Here is a 23,506-nt window from a genome sequence, read left to right on the forward strand (position 1 = left end):
AGAGCCATCTCTCCGGCCCTCCATCATACCCCTTCCCCCCAAGTCTGGACTCACTTTGTAGACCAGGCTGGCCTCGAACTCACAGAGATCCATCGGCCTCTGCCTCCCGAGTGCTGGGATTAAAGGTTGCGCCACCACCGCCTGGCACAAGCTGCACTTTCTCATGCCTATCGTTCTTTATTACTTCATTCCTGGTGCGTAGTCGCCATGCTCTCTACTGGGCTCCACCCAGGCCTGTCCCCCTCCGTTTCTGCCGCCGGTTCTACTCTGGCACATGGCCTGTCTTCCACTAATTGATAATCTATTCTCCTAAAATTATCTAATTGGTCTTTGAAATTCTATTTCTGTTGATCTAAGATATATAGCGCCCCCCCCCCCAATTTTTTTTTTTAAAGGTTACTCAAAAAACTAACTACTACTTATTGCACCATGATTCTGTTTTTTTGTTTGTTTGGGGTTTTTTGGTTTTTCAAGACCAGGTTTCTCTGTGTAGCCTTAGCTGTCCTGGACACATTTTTTAGACCAGACTGTCCTTGAATTAATCTTATGTATATGAGTATTTTGCTTGCCTGCATGTCTGTACCAGATCCTGTGGAACTGGAGTGACAGGCGGCTGTGAATCTCTATGTAAATGCTGGGATCAAACGTAGGCCTTCTGCAAGATCAAGTGCTCCTAACTGTTGAGCATCAGCAATACCACTTTTTTTCTACACAAGTTCTTGCTGCACAATCCAAGCTGACCTAGAATCAAGTACCCTTCTGCATCCACCTACTATGTGCTGGGATTTCAACACATGTGACCACACCCTTTTATGTTTTCTGTATGAGAAGACTAGAAACTCTCTACTCACCCTCTGTCGTTTTTTGAGCCAGGATTTTGCTATTATAGCTCAGATGGGTCTGAAATTATCTCCTGCTTTGCCATCTGAAAGGCAATAGCTCGCTGTAGTCTGGAATCACAGGATGTCTCACCACACTCACGACAATCCTCAGGTTCCCAATGGTTCTTACAAACAGGAAAACAAGGACACACTCCTCTTAACTGAGGATCTCACCAACCTGACTACTCACCCTGTGGGCAGACACTCTTCTAGTCTTTTGTACTGGTAGCCAGAGTTAGGGTTGATCTGACCTCCTGGGGTACAGGCCGTGGCCTGGATAGTTAGCTGATGGCAGGCACATTTGGATCTGTAGAGAAAAGGATGACAGCTAGAGCTCGGACTTTCTGTAGGTGCCTGAAGCATGAAGGCTGTACAGAGTGATGCAGATCTGTAATCCAACACCTGAGACACGGAGGCGGGAACAGCAGGGCTCAACCACCAGCCTCATCTACACAGTGAGTTCTGGGCCGGCCTAAGCTACAGAAGACTGTCTGAAACCAAAACTGAGTCTAGAGCTCACAACTGCAGCCACTTGTCTCTGGCCAGGCTCTGCCACACCATACCCAAGGTGCCCCATGTGTGACAAGGAGGTGTACTTGTTGAGTGACTTTTCTGGCAAAGCCTGCACAAAATGTGAGAACTCTAGAAAGACTTCCACCTCCATGGGCCAACCCGAACATGAAGCAAGCCCTATTGTGGGCAAGGTGGAGCCAAAAGACACCACACCCAGCTTTATTTTCTTTCACTGAGACAGAGTTTCTCTGTATAGCCCTGGCTCTCCTGGAACTCTCTTTGTAGACCAGGCTGGCCTGGAACTCAGAGATCTATCTGCCTCTGGCTCCTGAGTGCTGGGATTAAAGGCGTGCGCCACCATGGCTCAGCAAAAAAAGCGCCATGCTTCAGCTCACAACTGTCTGTAACTCCAAGATCTGACACCCCCACACCAACGTACACAAATTAAAATTAAATAAGTATTAAAAAAAAATAAAATAAAATAAACGGACTTCTAAAAAGCACCATGCTTTAAGGCAGTCTTTGGTTATGAAAACACTCTCCCTGGCCAGGGAGAAGCCAAGACCTTACCCTCAGTCACCAAGGACTCTCAGGGGTCCTTCATGTACTCAATAAACTTTAAGTTTAGGGTGAAAAACAAACAACAAAGGATGGGGATGTGGTAAGAATAGCGAAATATTTTCTTCTTCTTCTTCTTCCTTTTTATTTTTATTTTTTCCCCAAGACAGGGTTTCTCTGTGTGGGGACAGAACACACAGATATGTATGTTCCCAGGATCACTGGTGGGGCCATACCAGACTCTTAGACCCTGGTCTTCCTACTTCATGACTTTTTCTTTTTTTTTCTTTTCTTTTCTTTCTTTTATGTAGCTAGCCCAGCCTACCTTCAAAGTTGTTATAAAGCCCAGGCTGGCCCAAAACTCAAGATGCTCCTGCCTCAGTTTCTCACATGCTGAGATTACAGGTATGTGTTATCATACCCAATTTCTCTCTGTATTTCATGGTGGCCTTAGCAGAGTTCTAGCTGAAAGAGGGGGAAGGAGGAGGAGAAGAAGAAGAGGAAAGCAATTCAAATAAAAAGAATAAAAGAGGTAGAAAGCTGAGGGCAGAAAAAGCAATCCCCGGCCGCCCCGCCAACTCACTTATCCCGACACCCATCCTTGCAGTCACAGCCAACCAGGAACTCGGGGCCTGTGTTAATGAAAACACCCTTGCCAGGGATGCGCTCCTTGCTGTATGCCACCTGGGGTGGGGGGGTCGTGTCGATCTCATTAACACAGGACAAGGGAACATCTTCCTTGCCGTAAGTGATGTCCAAAATGTAGTAAAAAGGCTTAAAGGGCTGGAACTTTCTATCAACAAGAACATATGGATCCAAGCAGAACATCTCCAGGAACAGGAAGTCACATCCAGTCTCAAAAAGGTAGCGTTCTATCTCCTGCATTGTCCGAAGGCAGAGACCACAGGGTGTCTTATAGATAACATGGAACCCCATCTTGCGGTTAACTCTCCGCCGGGCTGTCATCCTCCGGAAGTCATACAGGAGCGGGACTAGCAGAGGGTTCTTGCCTCGGTACTGCTCACTTCTCATGGGTCTGACCCGCGACAGACAAGTGTAACTGCAGACATGAGGTAAGTAGAAAAGCTTCTCCATGGGGGCACGGTAGGACGGCTCGGCTGGTGCCCGCTCTAACATGCCATGGAAGGCTGGAGGAGCCACAGGCCCTGGAGGGGCTGCAGGTGCTGGGGTAGATGTTACTGAGGCCAAAGGTGATCTACAAATTAAGTGCAAAATGTCAGATCAGAAGGGAACGTGCCTCTCTGCTGCACAGTCATCCGTCCTGTCATCTTTTTTTAAGTACAGGGTCTCATCAAGTAGCCCAGGTTACCCTGCGGCTCCCAACCCTCTACTCTATCGTCCCAACACACCAGCTGTGCTCTGGGTGCTAAGGGAAAAGGGCAGGGCCCTTGCCTTAGCAAACAAGCCTGGACAATGACGCAGTGACACTCGGTTTACTCGTCACAGACAGAGCTCAGCAGGCTGCCTTTCCTGCATGTCTTACGCTATGAAAGCAATCTAGTCGTCCAGCAGAGCGCCTGTGTGCTTTGTGTCCTCAGCGCCCTGGCCGACTGCGAGGGGTCTGCCGAAGCAATGATGAGGACACCACACTCCAAAGTCTTGGCAAAGACTTTCTGATGACAGCGTTTCTTAGACATGACATTTCTAATTTAACCATTCTTTTCTTTCAAGACAGGGTTTCTCTGTGTGGCTCTGACTGTCCTGGAACTCACAGAGATCCACCTGTATCTGCATCTGGAGTGCTCGGTTTTAACTTAACTATTCTTTTTTTTTTTTTTTTTTTTAATATTTTATTTTAATTTTAATTTATGTCCATTGGTGTGAGGGTGTCAGGTCTTGGAGTTACAGACAGTTGTGAGCTGCCATGTGGTTGCTGGGAATTGAACCTGGGTCCTTTGGAAGAGCAGGCGGTGCTCTTAACCACTGAGCCATCTCTCCAGCCCAACTTAACTATTCTTATTACCGAATTCTCAGAAGTTGTCTTTTCAAGTCCAAGTTTCTCACTAACATAACCTCAAAGGCTCTTAGAGACCCTGACAGCAGAGCACCTTGCCAGGCTGCCCAGAGTCTGGGGTTTCCTTACCTGTACGTCTGGTTGATCCCAGGTTTCCCAACAGGCGCAGTTTCACTGAGTGTGGGCGAGGCCGGGGAAGAATGGCCAGAGCCCACAGACCCTGGCCGGAACGACGTGCTCTTTTTGGCCACTTGCTTCCGAGACTGAGAAAGCTGGCTTTCTAAGCTTCTAGCAGGGTTGAGAAGAGACCATATAGTGAGGATTCAGATGGTATGTGTGGTTAAAAACAAACAAAACAGTCGGGCTGTGGTGGTGTACGCCTGTAATCCCAGCACTCGGGAGGCAGAGGCAGGCGGATCTCCATGAGTTCGAGGCCAGCCTGGTCTACAAAGTGAGTCCAGGACAGCCAGGGCTACACAGAGCAACCCTGACTCGAAAAACAGAACAAAACAAACCCAAAAATAAAAACAAAAGTAGGAAGAAGAATGAGAAGGACTCACTCAGTGTCACCTGCTTGCGGGGAAAGAGGAAGTGCAGCGGGTGGGGCAGGTGGGGCAGGTGGGGCTACAGGCTGTGGGGGCTCCACAGGCTTGAACTGGGTTCCAGTGCTTGTTAGATCCTGTGTGTACTGAACCACAGGGCCTTTGCTCCTCACAGCACCTACAGAAAAAACAAACCAGGGCTGACTGCTGAGGGGCGACAGCTCTGTCAAATACTCTTATTCACACACCCTATCAACTAATATATAAAAGTGTAGCAAATGGCTAGGCAGTGGACGCCTTTAGTCCCAGCCCTTGGGAGGCAGAGGTAGGGGCATCTGAGTTTGTGGCTAAGCAGAGAGAGTTCTAGGAAAGCCAGAGCTGTTACAGAGAGAAACCCTGTCTCAAAAAAACAATAACAAAAAACCCAATCAAACAACAACAAGAACAAAAATGCAAAAATGTAATGTGGAGATGGCTCAGCACGAGGAGCATAAGGACCTGACTACAAATCCACAGAACCTACATAGTAAAAACAGGCATGGGCGCTGCACTGTGTTATGCCAGTGCCCCTGAGGGGAACGGAGAGTCCTCAGTGCAGGCAACTCGCCTTGCACGCTGCAGCAATCAACAACAGAGCTTGGCTTAAACAAGGAGGGAGACAGGCACTAACCCGAGACTGTCCTCGGCCACAGAAGAACTTGGACATGGCCAGGCATGGTGGCGCACGCCTTTAATCCCAGCACTGGGGAGGCAGAGGCAGGCGGATCTCCATGAGTTCAAGGCCAGCCTGGTCTACAATTCGAGTCCAGGATAGCCAGGACTACACAGAGAAACCTTGTCTCAAAAAAACAAAAAGAAATAGAAAAAAAAACAAACAAACTTGGACATGTGCATGCCTGTATCTGGATACATTACGCTATCAGTGAGGCTGTGGTGCTGTTCTGGTAAATAAAAGGTTAGCTGCTGTCCGTAATCTCCTCCACTGGTCTATCCGATCCCTTCCCTTCCCTAGGTATCTTTTAGGACGCACCCATATTAGGACGGGTTCTGAGCTGCCCCGCTTGCTTCTTTTCCATTGCAGAGGCTGAGGATGTCTTCATACTGAACATAGGCTCCAGGCGTGTAGAGCCTCGGTAGATCCACTCACATCTTTTGTCATCCTGGGAGGCAGAAGGAGAGGAAGGCACAACAGCAGGCTCAGGTTTAGAGTCAATCCTGTCTCCCGTGGAGGCCTGGCAGCCACCGGCCCCTCAGCCCACCACAGCTCTTCTTCAGAAGAGTATTACCAGAAACAGGATCCTGACGAGGCTGCCGTCCACCTCTTCCACGCGAGACTTCCACCACGTGCCCTCCCACTCAGTCTTGATAAGCTGGCCGCTCTTGAGGAGAACCATGGGGCGGTTTGGGTAGGCACTGATGTACTCCTCGATGAAGTCTCGGCAGGAGCTGTCCTCTATGTCCTCCCAAGTCTTCTTCACTGTCCAAAGGAAGCAGCACAGCTGAGGACAGGATGGACACGGCTCAAAAGGGAAGAATGGGGGGCACTTTTAAAACGGAAAGAAAACAAATAACCTCTAGGGAAGCAAAACCAAGACCATCTTTTTTTTTTTAATTTTCTTTTTTTGAGACAGGGTCTCTCTGTGTAGTCCTGGCTGTCCTGGACTAACTTTGTAGACCAGGCTGGCCTCGAACTTGTAGAGATCCACCCACCCATGCCTCCCGAGTGCTGGGATTACAGGTGTGCAACACTGCCACCCGACTGAGACCATCTTAAGTATAGAACCTAATGTGCAAATGCAAATAAAATCAGGTAAATACTAACTCAAGCCATACACAAATCTAAGCAATTATGTAAAACACAGACATTTCACTTTATAGAGATTCTTACTAACTAGTAGATGAAATAAAAAATTAGCCCCCCCCTCCACCCCACACACTTTTTTTTAAGGCAGGGTCTCACTATGTTTGCATCTTCTTCTTTTTTGGTTTTTTTAGACAGAGATTTCCTGTGTAGTCTTGGCTGTCCTGGAACTCACTCTGTAAACCAGGCTGGCCTCCAGAGATCCTCCGGCCTCTGCCTCCCTGAGCGCTGAGATCGAAGGAACGCACCACCACTGTCTGGCTTGCTTCTTTTTCTTATCAACGTTGAGGTGATCAAGCCTAGAGCCTTCCACATACAAAGTAAGAGCTCACCACCACTCAGCTACACTGCAGCCTACTGCTTCCTTTTCCATATTCCTAAAAACCTTATTTCTTTTAAGGAGTTATTGTTTTTATTTTAGGTGTGAGTGTTTTGTCTGTATGTATTTCTGTGTATCATGTATGTGCAGTCAGTCCCTAAAGAGTCAGCAGAGGACATCGGGTCCTGTGGAACTGCAGTTATAGACAGCTGTCAGCTGCCAAATAAGAGCATTGAGACCTGAACCTGGGTCTTCTGCAAGAGCATCAAGTGCTCTTAACTGCTGAGCCATCCTCAAGCCTAATGCAGACATCCACACTCACAAAGGCTTCGTGATACCGCACACGCCTGCAACTCCAGCAATGTGGGGGGAAGGTGGATCCAAAGAGTGTGACGCCTCACCCAGCAGCAAGCAAGCCAGCCTAGAGCCTAGGCGCCCCCCCCCCCTTATTCTCATGAGGGGCACCATGTATCTCTAACCCTGGCATTCACGGCCAGCTGCATCACTGGACAGCCAGCACCTGCTACACAAGCACAACGACTGGAGTCCAGACCCATGAGCCCTGGAAAGGCCGAGCGCTGTGCGGACTGCCTGGAGCCCGAACACTCAGGGGGCGGAGACGCAACACCCTGAGGGCAGCCTGGCTAGCTGGGATTGGCTTAGCCAATAACCTTACAATAAGTAGATAGTCATTATGAAAGGCATACAATGTTGATGTTGGCCTACATACATGCCCAAACACATGTGAATATGCAAACATAAAACTTAAAAACTCAAAACAACAACAACAAAAAACTTAAAAACTCAAAGATGCTGTTTATTTCCATGGTAGCAATGATAAGCAGAAAACCACTCTCCTGCAATTGAAAACAATTGTGGATCTTGGGATAGCTCAGTGGGTAAAAACTCTTGTAATTCAAGTGTGCATGTGGACATGTGCAAAAGCCTCAACAGTCATGTGAAAGAGCTATGCGTGCCTGTAACTGCAGCCTTAGGGGTAGATACAGATGCATCCTGGGAGCTCTCTGGCCAGCTAACCTACTCAGAATGAGCTGGCTTCAGTGAGGTCCAATTTCAGGCAACAAGGAAGTGAGTAATAGAAGACATGGGGCATCTTCACACTGGCTCAATGGGTGAGTGCACAGGTGTAACACACAGAGACTAAAAATAACTGTGGGAGCACGTGTGTGTGGTGGGCACGCCTGTAATCCCAGCACTGAGAGGCAGAGGCCACAGATCTCTGAGTTTGAGTCCAACCTGTTCTAAAAATTGAGTGCAGGACAGCTAAGGCTACACAGAGAAACCCTGTCTCTAAAAAATAAAACCGAAAACCAAAAATAAAATAACTGTGGGAGGCACAGGCAGGCCACTGTAGGCTCGAGGGGCCCCTGGTCGGTGTAGCTCTAGGACAGCCAGGACGACGTGGACAAGCACTGTCTCAAAAGGTAAGTAAAATAAGCACAGTTATGAAGGCTGCGGAGATAACACAGTTGTTAATGTGCCTGCTTCGCAACTATGAAGAACTGACCATGCGGTGTGCACTTGCACTGCCAGTATCAGTTCAAATCCTAACACCCAATGGCAGCTCAGAACCAGATCTAACTCAGTCCAAGGAGATGCACATGCACATATATGGCAGCACACACTCATCCAAATAAAATAAAGCGTTAACACAAAAACCAAAGAAGGTGGGCACACCAAAGCAGTGAAACCCAATGCTGACCCTCCCCCACACACACCCGCACACGCTCATATACACACACACAACACACGCACATAGCTTCTTAGACAACACTAACAGAAATGTGAACAGTGAGGACAGCCCTCTGTAAGCCTTAGTGTCTAGAAATCAAAGCACATCTATAAGATGCAAATGTCAAGGGCTGGAGAGATGGCTCAGAGGTTAAGGGCACCGTCCGCTCTTCCACAGGTCCTGAGTTCAATTCCTAGCAACCACACGATGGCTCACAACCATCTATAACGTGATCCGACGTCCTCCTCTGGTGTGCAAATGTACATGCAGGCAGAGTACTGTATACATAATAAACAAACAAATCCTTAAAAGAAGTAGAGAAGGAAATCAGAGCTGAGGAAGTGTGTAAAGGACACTTACGTGGTCGGCAAATGGGATATAGTTCTGCCTGAGTAACATAGGAAGCATAGCCATCATCAAAAAAAATCAGAAATCTGAAAGGAAAAAGAAAAAGGAAAAACACAAGGATGTTATAGAGAACACTTTTTCCCACAGACTACATTATAATACTTTATATTCTCTGAATCACAGCAGTCCAATCTTTTACTTCCATCCAAAGATATTTTTTTCTTATACTAAGCAAGAATCCACCCTCTTTTCTAAAAATTATTCATTCTTCCAGGAATGGTGGCATACACCTTTAATCTCAGCACTCAGGAGGAAGAGGAGGAGGATTTCTATAAATTTCAGACCAAATCTACACAGTGAATTTCAGGCCAGTTAGGGTTACATGGAAGGCATGTCTCCAATTCCAGCACTCAGGGGACAGGGACGGGAGGCACATGAATCCCAGACTGCCCTGGGGTACACAAGAAGTAGGACAGCAGCCTAAGCTACGCTAGAGACGTCTTTAAAGTATGCACATATATTTATACATGTACATGTATGTATGTATATTTATTTATTTAAAATTACATAAAATATATGCATATAAAACCACATGGAAAAACAGAAGGCTTTTGACCCTAAGGGACTGAGAACACAAAAGCCAACAGTGCAATGTGGACCACAGGCCCGGCACGCGCAGACGGGCTGTGCTCCCGCCTCCTGCAGTCTACAGTCCTGCTCACATACCGGAGCTTGTTCTTGACGTTGGGGGTCTCAGCTACGATGCCCGCGTAAAGCCAGACCTGACTGCCGTCTTTGTACTTGGCCACCACTCGACTGCCCACAAACAGCTTGTCAGCAGGAGGGTGGTAATCGTAGGCAATATGGTTCCCAGACAGCAGACTCTTTCCTTTGTTGTCAAATTTCACTTTGTATTTCTTTCCTAGCCCTGTGTAAAAGAAAACACAAACAAACAAACAAACAAACAAACACAATTTTAGAAAAGAAAAAAAGAGAAGCGCTCCTTTCTCACTAAGTCCTGGCTGTAACACAGGCGACAAAGGACAGGCTTTTGGGGAGACTCAGCAATGGAGCCCTGCAGGCCGCCCGTCCCCTCCTCCTTCCTCCTGGTGGGGCATTCGTACCGACAGTCTGGATGGCGATCAGGGTGCCCTTGTGCCACGTCTTGGTCCTCTTCTTGCCCAGGATCCGCATGCTGACTACCAGGTCTCCATCTTTGCTCAGCTCTCCAGACATCTGACCCATGGCTCCTATACACACACCTTTGTTATACAGCGGTGGTAAGGTGGGATGGAGAAAGGACATGTCAAGAGGCTGGGCTGGGAGCAGGGGCGTGGCTCAGCTGGTGGAGGGCTTGCACAGCGCGCACAGCGCTCTGAGCCTGCACCTCAGCTCTGCACACGCCGGCACAGTAGTTCAAGCACTCACATAGGGAAGGCAGGAGGACCCAAAGGTTAAGGTCATCCTCAGCAAGATAGCAAGCTCAAGGCCAGCCTGGGGCATACAAGATACAGTCACAAACAACAGAGAGAGTAATATGCAAACTAGGGCAACAGGTATTCTGTGACCATTAGCCACTTTTGATGAACCCCTCCCTGCACAGGGGCAGAAGCACAAGACAACTCAACTGTTTATGCTAACAGGAGAAACTTCCTACAGAACCCCGCATGTTTCTCACTCCTTGGGCATACCCTACCAACAGGTGCCACCACAACGCAGTCCTAACCCCTTACTGACAGCACAGCAACAACAGTTACCGGCTGAGTCACCCCATAATCAATAGCGGACTGACTGGGGACACAAAACTAATGTTACAAGAAACAGACAAGACAGACAGGCTTTGGGGTGCAAAGCTGACCGCCGGTTACTCCTCACGAAGAACTCTCCTCTGTCCATGCAGGCACACCTCCACACTGACCTTTATGCAGATCCTGAGAACTGCTCTTCTTGTTGACGGCATCCATGAACTTCTGGACATCTTGGGCTGATTTTCTTAGCGCAGCCATAGCTTCCCGGAGCTGCAGGAAAATAGAAGACAAAGAAAAACTCAGTATCATGAGGTAGACACACCGTGAGACGCCAGGGACCCAGGAGGCAGCACTGGCACATGGTCCTGGTTCACATTGCTGATCCTGCCAAGTCAGTCAGTCAGTCAGTCAGTCAGTCAGGAAAAAGAGCGCTTCCTGTGAGGAGCCTGCCTTCAATACTTAAGATAGATGCAATTATATTTGGAGGCCAGAGAGATGCAAACTCCCCATTTTTTAGTGTTCTTGAAACATCTATCCGAGGATTCCAACTAACAAGGCATATACATGAGGAACACAGCGAAGTGTCACGGACTGTGCTCAGAACAAGACTGATTACCACTTGCAAAGCCTGCTTCACTTCACTTCCCGTCCATTGGTGTTTTGCCTGCATGTTTATCTGTATGAGGTGTTGGATCCCCTAAAACTAGTTACAGACAGTTGTGAGCTGTCATGTGGGTGCTGGGAACTGAACCTGGGTCCTTGGAAGAGCAGCCAGTGCTCTAGACCCACTTCTTTTTCTTCTTCTTCTTTTTTTTAATGATTTATTTATTTAAGTATACAGGGTTTCACCTTCATGTATGCCTGCCCACCAGAAGAAGGTGCCAGACCTCACTGTAGATGGTTATGAACCACCATGTGGTTGCTGGGAATTGAACTCAGGACCTTTGGAAGAATGGGCAGCGCTCTTAACCACTAAGCCATCTCTCCAGCCCCTCTTTTTCTTCTTTTTAAAGGAAAAGGTCATCTTTTTTTTCCTTTTCTTTTTTTTTTTCTTCCTCTGAGACTGGGTTTCTGTGTAGCCCTGGCTGTCCTGGACTCACTTTGTAGACCGCCTGCCTCTGCCTCCCGAGTGCTAGGATTAAAGGCATGCAGCACCACACCTGGCCTCTTTTCTTTTCTTTATCTCTCTTTTTTCTTTCTTGGTTTTTCAAGGCAGTCTCTCTGTGTTAGCTTTAGGGTTCCTGGCCTCACTCTGTAGACCAGGCTGGCCTCGAACTCACAGCGATCCGCCTGCCTCTGCCTCCCGAGTGCTGGGATTAAAGGTGTGCACCACCACGCCCAGCCCTTTTTTAAAAATTTAATTAATTTATTCAGATTACATCTAATTTGTTATCCCATCCCTTGTATTCTCCCATTCCTTCCTCCCTCCCGCTTTCACCCTATTCCCCTCCCTATGGAACACTTCACAAATTTGGGTGTCATCCTTGCACAGCGGCCATGCTGAGCTTCTCTGTATTGTTCCAATTTTAGTGTATGTGCTGCCGAAGCGAGCACAGGCAAGAGTCATCTTTATCCTAAGCCTTTGAGGACGAGCGTCAACTTCTGATCTCCCTTCCTCCTTCCCCCCTCCCCGCCCCCCTCTGTCCATTTCTCTCTTTCTTTTGGTTTTTCCGACAGGGTTTCTCTATCTACGTAGCCCTGGCTGTCCTGGAATTATCTACGTAGAACAGGCTGACTTTGAACTCACAACGATCTATTTTCCATAGCTTCTCCAGTGCTGGATTCAAGGCTTATGCCACCTGCCTGGCTTTAATAATGTTTTATATCACCAGGCAATGCTGTCGCACGCCTTTAATCCCAGCACTCAGAAGTCAGAGGCAGGCGGATCGCTGTGAGTTCAAGGCCAGCCTACTCTACAAAGTGAGTCCAGGACAACCAAGGCTACACAGAGAAACCCTGTCTTGAAAAACCAAACTAAACCAAACCAAACAACCCCACAAAAGAATGTTTTATGCCTGTTTAATTGTGTATAGTGAATGTCACTTCTGTGTAGGTACCTGCAGAATCCAGAAAAGGGTACTGAATTCCTTGGAGTTAAGTTACAGCAGTTGAAAGCTTCCCACGCTGGAGCTGAACTCAAGTCCTCTAGAAAAGCAGTGTGCTCTCCTTAAACACTGATTTATCCCTCCAGCCCAATTTCATTCTTCTTCATTTCCTATACCCAACCCAACTCACCTTCTGGTCCTTTGGAGTTCTGCTGCCAGCATCACCTATGGAGGAAAAGAACTTGAATGAGCTTGTAAAGATGTAGGCGCTGGAATTTATAATGAAGCAATAACTAAATGACCTCAAATTCCAAGTGGGATAACATTACTGATGAAAGCAATTTAATAGTCTGGAGATGTAGCTCAGCGGCAGAGAGCTTGCACAGCATGTATAAGGCCCTGGTTTCAATCCTAGTACCAATAAGAATAACAAAGTAGGCCAGGCAGTGGTGGCGCAGCCTTTAATCCCAGCACTCGGGAGGCAGAGGCAGGTGGATCGCTGTGGGTTTGAGGCCAGCCTGGTCTACAAAGTGAGTCCAGGACAGCCAAGGCTACACAGAGAAACCCTGTCTTGAAAAACCAAAAAAACAAAAACAAAAACAAAAGAATAACAAAGTATTTCTGCAAACCCTGCCTTGGCTACAGAACAAGAACTGGCTACGCGGGGCTGGAGAGACGGCTCAGGGGTTAAGAGCACCGCCTGCTTTTCCAGAGGTCCTGAGTTCAATTCCCAGCAGCCACATGGTGGCTCACAGCCATCTACAGTGTGATCTGATGCCCTCTTCTGGCCTGCAGGTGTACATGCAGGCAGAGCACTGTATACATAATAATAAATAAATCTTTATTTATAATAAATTTATAATAAATAAATCTTAAAAAAAAAAAAAAAAGAACTGGCTACGCTGGGCAACTTAGACCTGGTGTCAAAGTACGAACAAGTAGGGCAGGAGGACTATAGCCTAGTCAGGCCAGGCTGCTCAGTCAGGGGTCTCCAGACAGACACAGCCAGTGCCTGCCAGTGCTCACCTCTGCATAAGCACTGAGACAGGTGTCAGGGGTCTCCAGACAGACACGGCCAGTGCCTGCCAGTGCTCACCTCTGCATAAGCACTGAGACAGGTGTCAGGGGTCTCCAGACAGACACGGCCAGTGCCTGCCAGTGCTCACCTCTGCATAAGTCCTGAGACAGGTGTCAGGGGTCTACAGACAGACAACGGCCAGTGCCTGCCAGTGCTCACCTCTGCATAAGCCCTGAGACAGGTGTCAGGGGTCTCCAGACAGACACGGCCAGTGCCTGCCAGTGCTCACCTCTGCATAAGTCCTGAGACAGACAGTAGATTACAACACTGAAGGTAGTCATCGTCCATTGAAATTTTGTAGCAGTAGTTTATTAACTATTCACACAATTTAAAAATGAGACAAAGTTATAGAACTTGAGCAAATGCTTATTTTGAAAAGCATAGTGTAACAGAAGTGCTGATGATGACAGAAATGCCCCAGAAATATCACTGCCATTAACACCTGGCTCTTAGTGTATGTGAAATATGGCTTCTTTATCTAAGGAAATCATTCTAAAATTCACTTAATTTTAAAAGTTCTTACTACCGGGCAAGGTGGCACACACCTGTAATCCCAGCACTTAGAGAGGCAGAGGCAGGAGGATCGCTGTGAGTTCCAGGCCAGCCTGGTCTACAGAGTGAGTCCAGGACAGCCAGGGCTACACAGAGACACCCTGTTTGAAAAACAAAACCCCAACAAGAGCTGTGCCCCGAATGTGTGTCTCACAGGCATGCACCACATTTAATGAGTGGTTCCACGTACATGTCGCCCCCTGATGAGTGACGCTGAGCATCTTCTCATGTACTTACTGCCATTTACCAATCTACGAACGCCAGCGGTGAGGCACCCATGTGCAACCTCAGCGTTTTTAGAGGCACCTTCACCTACACACTCAATTCTAGGCCTGCTTGAGTCACAAAAGACCCTGTCTCAAAACAAACATATTCCAGACCCTCCATCCAGCGAACAGGAAACAACTCCTAAGTGTCCACGCCCAGGCCTTGCCCTTCCTCATTCTGAGACAGGGTCTCACTCTGAGTCCTGCCTGGCCTAGAACTTGCTGGGCAGAGTAGGCTGTCCTCAAACTCGGAGAGATTCACCTATCTCTGCCTTCTCAGTGTTGGGTAAAATAATGTACTACCATATCCAGACTCCAAAAGTTTTACAAAATTGTCTTCACCATTACTCAATTCTTTCTGTATCCTCGGTAATAACAGACCTTTCAAATATCACCCATCTTTGCTTTTGAGATGGCTTCACTCCGACACCAAGGCTGTCCTGTAAGCCTTGTGGCTGTCTCCAGGAGGAAAAAGAGGCAAAAGCGAAGACAAAGCCTGTGGCAGCAGTCACTGGTCAACAGTGGCAGCCTGGAACTCTCACACTCCAACAATGAGGAGCATGGCTGTGTTTGGTCAAGTGGTCTGCCACTGAGGAGAACATCCCCAGCACTCACACGAATGTAACCTGGTAACCTGCTCTCAAGTACCTCAGCAACCGGCCTAAGGAGCAAGACATCTATTTACTATGATGCCCACAAAATCCTTTCAAGTAAAAGGTCCACAGCAGCCTCCTAACAACCCAAACTGGAAAGAGCCCAAACGTAGCACAGTCCTGGGGACCCCGCTCAAGCCATGGGCGTGATAAGCACCTTCACTCAAGGAGCCACTTCCCTAGCTCAGCTGTGGCAGGAGAAGCCTCTAGCAGTGGGCAGCAGTTCATGGGGAAGCTTCTAGCAGTGGGCAGCAGTTCATGCAGAGACGCATATCTGGTCAAAGCACTGAGAACACGGGACTGCTGAGTGCCCAGCCCTGAGGGGACCCTGTGAGCTCCCCAGCCAACGCGGCTGAGGACAGCCTCGAGGAGGAGAGTGGGAAGGAGCGTCGGCAAAGCCATCTTCTGCACGTGATAGGGCCTAGGACTGATCAACCCACAGCAACTCTGGTTACCTGGCCTTAAGACCGGTACCAGATCAAGTCAGACAACATTCCAGCAAGGACGAGAGAGGGGCTCCAGGCCTCACGCCTCCCTGAGAACTCCTGGCAGTTACAGGTAACTGGGGAGGGGAAGCAAATTTTCTTGGGGAACACAGCTAGTAGTAAGCTGTCCATGACCTAGTAAGGACCCCACAAGCACGAACGAGCAAGCAAACCTAACAACTCAGTGGGACACAGAAACAAACATAAAAGGAGGATGGGAACAGACAAGTTAGCTGGGGCGATGAAAGACTGAGACAGATGGGTGGGGAGCGGTCTACGTAATCAATGAGACAGATGGGTGGGGAGCGGTCTACGTAATCAATGAGACAGAACAGGTGGTGAGCGGTCTACGTAATCAATGAGACAGAACAGGTGGTGAGCGGTCTATGTAACCAATGAGATAGAACAGGTGGTGAGCGGTCTACGTAATCAATGAGATAGAACAGGTGGTGAGCGGTCTACGTAATCAATGAGATAGAACAGGTGGTGAGCGGTCTATGTAACCAATGAGATAGAACAGGTGGTGAGCGGTCTATGTAATCAATGAGACAGAACAGGTGGTGAGCGGTCTATGTAATCAATGAGACAGAACAGGTGGTGAGCGGTCTATGTAACCAATGAGATAGAACAGGTGGTGAGCGGTCTATGTAATCAATGAGACAGAACAGGTGGTGAGCGGTCTACGTAATCAATGAGATAGAACAGGTGGTGAGCGGTCTATGTAACCAATGAGATAGAACAGGTGGTGAGCGGTCTATGTAATCAATGAGACAGAACAGGTGGTGAGCGGTCTACGTAATCAATGAGATAGAACAGGTGGTGAGCGGTCTATGTAATCAATGAGACAGAACAGGTGGTGAGCGGTCTACGTAATCAATGAGATAGAACAAGTGGTGAGCGGTCTACGTAATCAATGAGATAGAACAGGTGGTGAGCGGTCTATGTAACCAATGAGATAGAACAGGTGGTGAGCGGTCTATGTAATCAATGAGACAGAACAGGTGGTGAGCGGTCTACGTAATCAATGAGATAGAACAAGTGGTGAGCGGTCTACGTAATCAATGAGACAGAACAGGTGGTGAGCGGTCTACGTAATCAATGAGATAGAACAGGTGGTGAGCGGTCTACGTAATCAATGAGATAGAACAAGTGGTGAGCGGTCTACGTAATCAATGAGACAGAACAGGTGGTGAGCGGTCTACGTAATCAATGAGATAGAACAGGTGGTGAGCGGTCTATGTAATCAATGAGATAGAACAGGTGGTGAGCGGTCTACGTAATCAATGAGACAGAACAGGTGGTGAGCGGTCTATATAATCAATGAGAGAACAGGTGGTGAGCGGTCTATATAATCAATGAGATAGAACAGGTGGTGAGCGGTCTATATAATCAAAATAAGTTGTTTTCTTTTGCTTTTGGGTTTTTGTTTTGTTTGTTTGTTTGACTGTTTGTTTGTTTTCAAGACAGTGTCTCTGTGTAGCCTTGGCTGTCCTGGACTCTGGTTGTACACCAGGCTGGCCTTGAACTCACAGCGATCCACCTGACTCTGCCTCCCAATTGCTGGGATTAAAGGCGTGCACCACCATGGCTGGCTCAAAATAAGTTTTTATATATGTATGAACCTATCAAGGATAAATAAAAGCATATAATCTTGGCCCTTGGAAGTGGGGGGGGGGGGCAGGCAGGAGGATCAGGGGTTGAAAACAAGTCTCCATCATGTGGTGAGTCTGAGGCCAGCCGTGGCTATAACAGTGCCTAAGATTTTTATTTTAAAAAATTAAGCAACAGAAGAATATATATTGCACGTGTGACAAAAATACAGAGAAGACAAGATAAGTAGTTATTGAGGGTGACCACGGAAACTGAAGGCAAACATGTAAAAGGGATTCTTGTAAAGATGTATTTATTACATACACAGTGCTCTGCCTGCATGTACACCTGCAGGTCAGAAGAGGGCAGCAGATCTCATTATAGATGGTTGTGAGCCACCATGAGGTTGCTGGGAATTGAACTCAGGACCTCTGGAAGAGCAGGCAGCGCTCTTAACCTCTTAATCTCTGAGCCATCTCTCCAGCTCCAGGAAAGGAATATTTTGAAGATATACTAAATTCTAAACTAAGTAATTCTAAACTTGAATTAGTACATAATGTACTAAAACTTAAATCATATAGTTAACATGTATGTGTTTTATGTTATATGAATAATAGCTTAACGAAATATAACAAATTCCAGCACACAGGAGGCAGAGGGAGGCGCTTCACTTTGAGTTTTAGGCCACCCTGGTAGCAAGTTCTAGGCCAGCCAGAGATACAGACTGAGACCCTATCTCAAAAACAACAAAGGGCTAGAGGGATAGCTCAGCAATTGGGAGAACTGGCTCCGCTTCCGGAGGACACAGGGTTAATTCCCAGCACCCACAGGAATGCTCACAAGCAGACAGGGTTCCAGTCCCAGGGACCCGATGTCCCCTTCTGACTCTATGAGCATCACACATGGTAGACATGGTAGACACACAGACCTGTAGGTGAAATACCCACGCAAGACAAAGAGAGGAAAAAACCACACTCGATGGAGAAACAAAACAAACAACCTCCTGTTAGGGATGGAGTCTAAATAAATGCTAAAGTTACCTAGTAAGGTAGGCCATAGGGCTGGAGAGATGGCTCAGAGGTTAAGAGCCCTGTCTGCTCTTCCAGAGGTGCTGAGTTCAATTCCCAGCAACCACATGGTGGCTCACAGCCATCTATAATGAGATCTGATGCTCCCTTCTGGTGTGCAGGTATATATACAGGCAGAGCACTGTATATATAATAATAAATAAATAAGTCTTTAAAAAAAAAAAAAGGTAGGCGATAAAGCACTGCAAATATTTGGTGTGTTGGCCTGTGCCTATAGTCACAGCTCTTAGAAAGCACAAGTACTGCTGGGAGTGGTAGTGCACATCTTTAGTCCCAGCACCCAGCAGCCAACGGCAGGCAGATCTCTGAGTTTGAGGCCAGCCTGGTCTACAGAGCAAGTTCTAGGACAGCCAGGGCTGTTACACACAGAGACCCTGTTTGTAAAAGCAAAGCAACAACAACGAAGCAGAACTGTTGCTCCAAGTGTGAGGCCTGTATGATCTAAACATTGAGTTCCGATATAGTGAACTCCTATCTCAAAATAAAAGGACTGGAGAGACGGCCTAATCGATAAATGTCCCAAGGTCTGGAGTCTGGACCCTCCGAACACAAACCTGTAATCATGGCACTCAGACAGATCCACTGTAAGCTGCTATCCACACACACGAGAACTGTCAAGCTCCGGGGTCAGTGAGAGCCTGCCTTCATAATAAAGAGCAGGGAGATCAAGGAGTAAACCTGATGTACCCTCTGAACTCAGCATCAGTGTGCAGGCACACTGTGACCGTTAATGTCCACTTGACAGAATTCTAAGTTACTTGGGAAATGGGACTCTGTGTGGAGGAGGATGAACCTGCCCACTGTGAGTGGTACCGTTCCACAGACTTCACAGCTGGAGAAGGGCGCTGGCTCAGCAGCAGGAGGCGGCATTCCCACCGTTTCCAGACTCTTAGGCTCCTGCACTGTGATTCCCCACCATGGACTAGGTTCTGGCCTCGTGAGCCAGGAAAAGCCCCTCTATTTGTCAGGGTCAGGGTCAGGGCGTAACAGAAAAAGAAGCTAAAACACAGGCAAATCACACACAAACACATGAGGGGAAAGGACAGAAGAGAAATATACTTTATCTGAAATGGGACAAGGAAGCAACCAGAACATAGGACACATTTATGACATTAATACATGCTAATAATACATGCTTTGGGCTATAAGTAAGTAAGTCAGTTAATTTGGCACATGGAATTAGTGACAATATGTCTCCTTATCGTCTATCTGCTCACACTGTAAGAGAGTTCACCTGAATCAATACTGAGGACATCATCATCTTCGTCAGGGATCTCAATTATTTCTGTAGGCTGGGAAGCCTCATCCTCCGAGCTGCTGTCGTGATACTGTAGCCCCAGCTTGGAGTAGAAGTCCCTCACCACAGACTCACAGTTAGTCACTGCCCTAATAATGGAGCACATGTAGAAAAGATCAAAGTCAGCGGAGAAAGTAAGGTATTAAAATTTATATATATACATTTACGTAATGCCGGGCCTAGGATCTCATGTAATGTACATGTAATCCCAGAACTTAGAAGCCTGTGGTACCAGGATTGTCAAGGTTTGAGGGTTGTGGGATAATACAGTAAGTTCATGGCCAGCATGCCCTACATAGAGAGAAACCTTTAGAACAACAAAAACAGTGGGAGTGCACACCTTTTTATTTATTTATTTTGGTTTTTTGAGACAGGGTTTCTCTGTGGAACCTTAGCTGCCGTGGACTCCATTGGTAGACCAGGTTGGCCTGCCTCTGCTTCCTGAGGGCAGGGATTAAAGGCGTGAGCCACCACACGCGGCTCAGATGCAACTTTTGTCCCAGCGCTCAGGAGGCAGAGGCAAGCAGATTTCTGCACATTCAGGCCAGCCTGGTGCACAAAACTACTTCCAGGGCAGCCAGTTACAGAGAAACATTGTCTCAAAAAACAAAACAATAGCCTCAGAAAGTCAAGACCATGCGGAGCTACAGTGCAAATTCAAGGTCACATGTCACCCTATTCAACCTAACAAACGAGGGTGCTCTCATCACACCCTCTCCAAGTGTCAGGGCCAGGTACAGAGAAACAGAAGACAGCAACGCCTCCACGCCACAATCCTCACTTCCTGGTGATCTTACCAAGGAAATGAAGGTCAGTACAGGAATGCAAGCCTTTCATCTCCCTCCGGCTGACTGTGTAGCAGCTGCCCACGAGGGAAAGGCGGACGCTGCAACTCTGCACTCCAAACTCACAGAAGCCTAAGGTCCCCCATGACTGAACTTTGCAAAGCGGAAAGCGCTCCCTTCAACGCCATGAGCGGCAGCCCCAGGAAGCCTGCAGACAGGCACGGATCCTTACCTGGATGCGTCATCAAACAGCCGGTCGACGTGAGCCACCTCGGCCTCCTTGTGCAGCACCCACGACTCCAGCTCGGCCAGCTGCTGCTTGCGCTGCTGGATGCAGTCCATCTTCTCCAGCTCCTCATCGATGACCCGGCGCAGCTCCTCCATGGAGATCCCCAGCTCCTCCACCACCGCCTGCTGCAGCTCAGCGATGTCCTCAGACTCCGCCGCAGCGCGGGCTGCATCCAAACCAACGCCCCCGGGCAGGGAGGACATGCTTCTGCCCTGTGCACAACAAGCAGAAGCCACGGCCACTCAGCTCGGACGCCGCCTGGCTCACGGCGGAGCGCAGCCCTCCCCGCAGCCTCTCTCTGCCTTCTCCAGGAGGGGAGCCGGGGATTTGCCGAGGAAGCGCATCTCCTGCTACAGACCAAAGCCGAAAGCCCGGCGCACGCCAGGGGCAGCCGGCGGCGGCCCGGAGCAGCGCTTCCGAGGCTGCAGCTGCTCTACAAAGCAGGCGTCTCTGCGGGACGCTGCTCCGCCACCGACCGGCGCCTCCGCTCCAGTCCCGCCGCAGCCCGGAGCCCGCTGGCTCGTGTGAACTGCGCCCCCGTTTGGCTCTCCCAGCCCCGGTTTTCCGCGCGTTACTTTGCTTCCCGGATTCACGTTGACTGTTGTGAAAACTCCCCCCGCCGGGCGCGGGGCTGACGGCGGCTCGGGGGTCCCAGCGCCCCGGCCCGGGGGCCACGCCCAGAAGGAAACCAACAACGCGCAGCCCCGAGCGCGGTCCTTCCCGCGCCCACACGCCCGGGGTCGCGGCGGCCGGGGCATGGCGGGGAAGGCGGCGGCGGCCTCATCCCGCGCCCCCGCCCGCCCGGTCCCGCCCCCGCCGCGCTGCTCTCCCGGCCGAGGCTGCGCACACGGCCCCCGCCGCCCCAGCAGGGCCGCCCCGGCCGCCGCCCACCTCGGTCCGTGCTCCCCGCGGCTCCGACTCCCGACCGCACGGCCGCGTCGCACCGCGCGGACCCCACCTTCGCCCCCGGGCTGGGCCTCGCCGGCCAACGCGCGAACTGACGGGAGAGACAGCGGGGGAGGGGAAGCGGCGTGAGGGGGACTAGGGAGAAAGCAAAAGGAAGGCCCGGAAGCGATGTCCAACGTCCTTCCGGTCTCTGCGACGGGAGCCCGCAGGGGTCAGGTTTCACAGCGTAGCGCGGCTGGAGAGCGCTTGCGGGGAACTAAGGAGACTACGCATGCGTTAAGCAGGGGTCTTCCTGAGAATGGATTGGGTGGGCAAAAAAGTGCTTTATTTACTAAAGCTCCTCCCCTTCCCTTGGCCAAAATTTGTTCGTTTATTATTTTGTTTTGAAGGCTGCTATTTTGTTAGCAAAATTAATGTGTGTTCATTTTAGGAAATATGGAAAATACAAATAAACAAGAAATATCTCAATTCCACGGAGATTGTGTGGTCTTTCGTTCTTTGGAAGTTTTTGTGTGTCCGCCCCACCCAACCCCCCAGTCAGGGTTTCTCAGTGTGGCCTTGGCTGTCCTGGACTAATTTTGTAGACCAGGCTGTCCACTCAGAACAATCCTTCTGACTCTTCCTCCAGAGCACTGTGATTACAAGTTTGCACCACTGGGCCTGGCTTACCTTCACAAATTTTTTTGTTTGTTTTTGTTTTTCGAGACAGGGTCTCTCTGTGTACACTTGGCTGTCCTGGACTCGCCCTTCACAAATTTTTAATGTGCGTCTTTTTAAATAAACAAAGGGACTCTGCCTTTTAGTTAATTGGCTAATAGTTTGTCTATCTTGTTGATTTTCTCAAAGAACCAGCTCCTGGTTTTGTTGATTGTTTTCTTTTTTCTCTTTGTTTCTAGTTTATTGATTTCAGCCCTGAATTTGATCATTTCAGGCCGTCTACTCCTCTTGGGTGTTTCTGCTTTTTTCTAGGGCTTCCAGATGTGTCGTTATGTTGCCTGTATGAGATGTTCCCAATTTCTTTATGAAGGCGCTTAGTGCTATGAATTTTCCTCTTAGCACTGCTTTCAGTGTGTGCCATGGATTTGGGTATGTTGTTCCTTCATTTTCATTAAATTTCAGGAAGTCCTTAAAATTTCTTTGTTTCTTCCCTGAGCCAGCTGTCATTAAGTGTAGAGAGTTGTGTAGTTTCCAGGTGTGTGGAGGCTTTTTGTTATTTCTGTTGTTGTTTGAAGTCCAGCTTTAGTCCATGGTGATCTGACAGGATACAAGGTATTATTTCAATCTTCCTGTAGCTGTTGAGGCTTGCTTTGTGCCACTGTGGAATTCAAGTTAACCAGAGCGCTATCAGCTTTAGCCAGCGTACAGCCATTATGCTTTCTGCTTGTGTAAGATTCCAGCTTTATTTTCTGAATACAACTATGTTTTTAATTGCCCTCCACAGCCTTTAACACCACATGGCTGGCTGCCATGTTGATTCAATGATAAAAAAGGGTGGGGCCATAGCTTCACCGCCGTCTTGGTTAAAGACAGTCACATAACTAGCAGCCATTTTGGTTGTGGGACTCAAGCCTCCCTATTGAAGGCTGCCAAGGCATTCAGCTGCCTTGCGTCGGCTCAATAAAATTCCTTTGCTTTTGTATCGACTCTGGACTCTGACTCTCAATTGGGCTTCCAGGAATAGACTCTGAGTCTAAAAACTGACTATATGATCAATTTTGGAGAAGGTTCCATGAGGTGCTGAGAAGAAAGTATAATCTTTTGTGTTTGGTGAAAAGTTCTGAAGATATCTGTTAGATCCATTTGATTCATGACTTGGTTAGTGTCACTATTTCTTGGTTTAGTTTGTTTCATTGACCTGTCCTTTGGTGAAAGTGGGGTGTTGAAGTCTCCCACTATTAATGTGTGAGGATCAATGTTTACTTTGTTAATATTTCTTTTACAAATGTGGGTGCCCTTGTATTGGGGGCATAGATG

The 23,506-nt window shown here is 48.4% G+C and overlaps 1 protein-coding gene across 3 annotated transcripts in view; it reads right to left on the minus strand.

The window, feature by feature from the left end:
* Positions 1-22,003, minus strand: part of SETDB1 (SET domain bifurcated histone lysine methyltransferase 1) — a 34,377-nt gene extending 12,374 nt beyond the window's left edge. The window contains exons 1-14 of one of the 3 annotated variants that reach the window (XM_084769286.1): positions 21,518-22,003; positions 20,570-20,838; positions 19,490-19,641; positions 12,734-12,768; positions 10,669-10,768; positions 9,875-10,012; positions 9,477-9,678; positions 8,763-8,836; positions 5,756-5,946; positions 5,500-5,629; positions 4,488-4,647; positions 4,057-4,212; positions 2,536-3,168; positions 1,072-1,188 (exon numbers count right to left, since the gene is read on the minus strand). In XM_084769286.1, the coding sequence (XP_084625412.1) occupies positions 1,072-1,188; positions 2,536-3,168; positions 4,057-4,212; positions 4,488-4,647; positions 5,500-5,629; positions 5,756-5,946; positions 8,763-8,836; positions 9,477-9,678; positions 9,875-10,012; positions 10,669-10,768; positions 12,734-12,768; positions 19,490-19,641; positions 20,570-20,829 (2,348 nt within the window). In that variant the 5' untranslated portion in view covers positions 20,830-20,838; positions 21,518-22,003. Of the gene's footprint in view, positions 1-1,071; positions 1,189-2,535; positions 3,169-4,056; positions 4,216-4,487; positions 4,648-5,499; positions 5,630-5,755; positions 5,947-8,762; positions 8,837-9,476; positions 9,679-9,874; positions 10,013-10,668; positions 10,769-12,733; positions 12,769-19,489; positions 19,642-20,569; positions 20,839-21,517 lie in introns of those variants that run through there. The other 2 variants (XM_084769285.1, XM_084769287.1) reach the window with 2 other exon arrangements.
* Between the last annotated feature and the right edge of the window lie 1,503 nt (positions 22,004-23,506).

The sequence above is a fragment of the Acomys minous genome, assembly GCF_964271855.1.
Source record: "Acomys minous genome assembly, chromosome: 19".
Lineage (NCBI taxonomy): Eukaryota > Metazoa > Chordata > Mammalia > Rodentia > Muridae > Acomys > Acomys minous.